This window comes from Argentina silus, assembly GCF_951799395.1.
Source record: "Argentina silus genome assembly, chromosome: 15".
Taxonomy (NCBI): Eukaryota; Metazoa; Chordata; class Actinopteri; order Argentiniformes; family Argentinidae; genus Argentina; species Argentina silus.
In genome coordinates, this window is record NC_139669.1 from 9,739,091 (window position 1) to 9,744,090 (window position 5,000).

Sequence of the window (5,000 nt, forward strand, 5' to 3'; positions counted from 1 at the left end):
CTAAGGTTTATCCAGTCATGACCATATATGGCCGTGTCTGCATTTGTTTGTACAGAGGTGTGAAAAACCACAAACACATACGCATACACACACATGCTGGGGGCCTCGCTCACCTTATCTACATAGTTTGCAGCCTCCAGTAGCTTCATCTTGGTTTTTTCCAGGTCACTGCCATGTTTCTCAAACTACACAGAGGACACACACACACACACACACATCATGGCGGTACTTCACAGAAGACAGAGGACGTGAGTCAGGGCTATAGAATGACCTCAACCAATCACACCTCTCCCACACAGCAATTAGAATAGACTATGTGAGATCAGAGGGATAGGGGGTCTGGGGGTGGGGGGGTGGGGGGGTGGGAGGTGTGGTGATAAGATGATAAGAGAGGGTTGTGGAGGGATGCAACAGCGGTTCAGTATCTAAGTCTCTTGCGGTGGAGAGAATGAGTCACAGGTCAGAAGAGAAGACAGGAGTCCATACTGCCTTCATTGACATGAACGAGTGGAAGATGGAGAGAGAGGGGGATGAGCATGCTCTCACCTCAGCGTGGTCGGCTACCAGCAGCAGCTCCACGTACTTCATACTCTGGCCCGCGTCCCTCCGCTCCTGAGAGAGAGGGAACCGTCACATGAAGAGGTTCACTGCCAGCTACTACTGTTAAGGTTCATTTGTGCTTCAATTGACACTTGCCGGCAACTGTCGGAAATGACGTCTAGCCGACACTTTTGAGTATCGCTGAGGGTTGTCGTGCACCTCCTCAACTTTCTTGTATATGACAAGGCGAGCGCCACTTCGTTTTTGTCGAGGGACGATATGTCGATCGACACATCTTAAAAAGCATAAAACAGCCTTTACAGGTGTCGTGCACCTCATTGAACATAATTTATCAAAAATATGATTGAACTGCACATTACTGTCCAATCAGGGCAGATGAAGGAGAGGAGACTCGGAGCGGAAGCCATTACTTTAGACTTTTGGGATGCACCCTCTCTCTCTAACACTCACCCTGACAACCCGCGGCGCCATCATTCCTTGAATGAGGTCATCCAGCCCCTCCTCTTGCTCCTGGTTGCTATGGTGATGCCGGCAGGTTCCACTGGGCAGCCGGAGGCTCTCAGCTCGGAACACGGCGTGCGGCTGCGTATCCATGGTGAAGGACAGGGGTTCTATCAGGTAACTCACGCTGGTGTTCAGCGTAATCAGTCCCCTGGGGAAACAGAGACACTCATCAACAGTTCCAGGCAAGCTCCCTGAGGCTTACTGCAACATTGAGACTAAAGGTGTTTTAAGTTGTATTACTGATGTTGTAAGTGAAACATTTTCACAATTGAAAAACATACAGTGCCATCTCAGTCTCTGGCAGAAGGAAGACCACACCAAAATCTAACTACTAAACAAGCTCCCAGATAGACAATGTTCAACCAATGCAAGCATTGCACACAAACACTAGATACGTTGGATGTCAAGTCTGAGACAACTTCATTGTGGGGGGAGTTAACCGCAGGCATAGACATTATTATGTGTCAGCATGCCGGATGGGTGGAGCAGAGAGAAGGGTCCCACAGGTGGATCACTGATGTTTACACACTGGGATACTTCATGCAGCCTTGCTTCCTCTGTCCTTATGGCTATGCTGCTCCACACACACACACACATACACACACACACACACACACACACACACACACACACACACACACACACACACACAGTAAAGCAGCTGTAGAAAGCATCTGGAGGATGGCCGCCCACACATCCCTGGCATGATGCCTCTCCCTGATGGAATCCCCACAGACTCAGCAGGCCTGATCTGGCGTGCGTGTGTGTGTGTGTGTGTGTGTGTGTGTGTGTGTGTGGTGGTGCATTTGTGTTTCTGGCCAGATAATGTGCATTAGCAAGGGTATGTATTCAGATGAGGGGCTAATAGAGGACACGCACACAGATGTTGGGCTGTGAGTTCTGTCAGTGTGTGCCTGTTTCTTTGCTAACTGTCTGAACCTCTTTGAACCTGAGGCAGGAAATATCAGCTCCACAGGATGATGGATCCCAACCAGGAGAAAACATCAATCCATAAACCTCATCCCCCAACACTGTACTCAATGAACTAACACTGGACCCGATGACCTACGAACACACTGCCCGAGAGAACTGCACAGCAGGACTGACCATGGTAACACTTTATTATATATATACATATAGATAGTCCTAAATAGATGGTTTGTAGATGTTCAGTAGATGTTCAACTGTCAATAACATTTAAACTAACTACTCTATCCACTAACCCTAAACCTTAACCCTTATCCTACCCCTAGACTTAACTTGAAACCTAACCCTAGCCCTAACCCTAATCTTAACCCTAACTCTAACCCTGACCGCAACCCTAGCAAGCTGTTGCATATCAACAGAGTTGCAGTTGATAGTTTGTTTGGGAAACGGTAGATCATCTACAGGGGACCATCCAAATAAAGTGTGGCCCTGGCCAATCCTGCTCCTGTGTGGCAGGATTGTGTTCCAGCCCAGTGCTAACACACACCTTCATCTGGTTGTGATTTACCTGAGACCTGTACAGGTGCTGAGAGCAACACTGGACCCTGCCACGCCCTGAACTTCACCATGGTAGAAACAGTGGCCCTGTAACACAAGACCAATGATGAAACATATTGACCACATCTGTTCATGTACACTGTGCATGCATTGGCCATTGGTTCATATAAATGCATTAACCATATCTGTTCATATCTGGTCTTTCTTTATTCAATGATGATAAGGTTGACATGAATCCCCCCTCATTGTGAGAACATTTGTATTCTAGTGGACTTACAGTGCTGGGAGGAGAAGAGGTCTGCCGGGAGCCACTTGGATTGTACCATATCTCCTGATACCCGGGGGCCAACAGCTGTCTAGAACACAGAGAGACATAACAACCCAATTACACAGAGCAGGTGGATACATGTATATGTTAAACACTAATGAATCCACTCCTTCATGAACACAGGGGAAGACTCATGTATTTACGTTAGCATATCATAGCCTGAGTGCTTCTGTTGTTCACAATGCTACATCTTTCTTAGGCAACACAAGAAGGTTGACTGGAGCAGAAACAGACTGGCACCCAAGCTAATGTAACCATGACCTCAAAATAACATCACGATAGGGCAGGGTGGCTGAGGTAGCTAGGTCATACTGTCTAAACTGTCTTGCACCCTGATGGAATGAGTTTGATAAGAGTGAAAGCACAGTGAGAGAGATAAACAGGAAAAGGGGTAGAGTGATAGAGAAGGAATGCAGACAGAGACATGTCCTCTCCAGCAGCCAACAGCTCATGAAACATTTATGTTGACTAAACCACTCTACACACAGGAGAGAGTGCCTGAAAGCACAGAGATATTCAGAGAGAAAATTAAGAGCAGAGGACGATACTGGAAAGAGACGGGGGGGGTGGCGGACATGTTGGCGAAAAAGAGTGGTGTCATGTAGACTAGTGAGCGTCAGTGGCCGGGGTGAAATGAGGGTTGAAGTTAAGTTCCATCACCTCAGGATCTGAACATGGAATTGACTGTTCCTGTCATTAACACAGGAATTGAATCTCATAATGAGCCATTACTGGACTGTACCCGTTTTGAGGACAGCTCCAGCTTCAATACTTACTAAAAGGGTGAGCCCTGACACACACACACACACACACGCACACACACAGAAAGGGCTAGAAAGAGAAGAAAGAAGAAGACAAATATATATCTCAATATGACCCAGAGTTGGTGTGTATGTCCAGCATCTGTATGTTATGTGCATGTTTGACAGGGCCATCATTTACAGTCTAAATCCTTGGCTCTGTAAGAGATCCTCTCAGAGAGGATATATGATGATGACGGCCCTGGAGTTTGTCTCCGAGTAAACTGAGAGACACAGGGGGAGACGATAGCTCTGTCAAACCTGCAGATGCTTCACAGACAGGCCAATAAACAATCATTCTCGCCATGAAAATGTACTGTGTGTGTGTGTGTGTGTGTGTGCGTGTGTGTGTGTGTGTGTGTGTGTGTGTGTGTGTGTGTGTGTGTGTGTGTGTGTGTGTGTGTGTGTGTGTGGTGTGTGTGCACGCACGCGTGTTCAACTTTGACTTCAACCCTCTAATATTTACGCTCCATACAGATGCTTGTTTTCCTGTCCAAGTCTGTCTCAATCCATTCTTCCTGTTTTCATTCATAAACGGGCTATTTCTCCCAGCTGTTATCCCCCTCTCTCTCAGCGGTGAGTGCTTTCTCTCCTGCCCTCAGATCCATCAAACTGAGGAATGCAGCTAGACCGCAGTGAAACATGGGGAAATGAACTCCGGGGAGACGTCTAGCCACGTTCCAATATTGATGTTGGTTGGACAGTGGGTTTGGCTAGCTTACACGAACAGGCAGTCCAGACTCGAGACCATCCAGCTTTTTGTTTCCATTCACCTGCTTTTTGTTTTTTCATCTGTCATTTCTGTCCACCCATCATCTATCTTGGTCAGATGATAAGGTGTCCTGAGAGTTCATGTCCCTAGCTAGTGTAACAGCGGTGATTTGGAATCACACTCTCGTGATGATGTAGCCCTGCCTGAGACATGGTGAACTCAAGTGTCACCCACGGACCTTGAGGATGTCCTCTTGGTCTAATGGGAGACGCTTGGGTCTTCCAAGCTGGAGACCCCAGATTCAAAACCCAATCTGTCATACTTGAACACAGAGCCCACCAGCTCTGGAAGTGTCTGCCTTTTCCCTCTTTCCCTGGTCACAGGCCCAGGGAGAAGCAGGAGGACCCATCCAGGCGACCACAGCATGTCCCCCATTATTTACTGCAGGGCATTGAGGGAGCAGCCAGAACAAACAGTGGAGCCACAGTCAGCGACCTACACATCAGTGGAGGCTGGTGGAAGGAGAAATCGGAGGATGGGCTCATTATAATACATGGAACGTGTACGTGGAACATGTTTGATACCATTCCACATTCCATGCCATGCATTA

At 47.6% G+C, this 5,000-nt stretch overlaps 1 protein-coding gene across 1 annotated transcript in view; it reads right to left on the bottom strand.

The window, feature by feature from the left end:
• The window catches only part of adam19b (ADAM metallopeptidase domain 19b), a gene marked incomplete at its 5' end in the record, with an annotated part of 16,796 nt that overhangs the window by 5,359 nt on the left and 6,437 nt on the right, over positions 1 to 5,000 (bottom strand). The window contains 5 exons of the mRNA XM_083685586.1: positions 114 to 185; positions 547 to 612; positions 1,012 to 1,213; positions 2,561 to 2,637; positions 2,828 to 2,906. Coding sequence (XP_083541712.1) covers positions 114 to 185; positions 547 to 612; positions 1,012 to 1,213; positions 2,561 to 2,637; positions 2,828 to 2,906 — 496 coding nt within the window. The remainder of the gene's footprint in view (positions 1 to 113; positions 186 to 546; positions 613 to 1,011; positions 1,214 to 2,560; positions 2,638 to 2,827; positions 2,907 to 5,000) is intronic.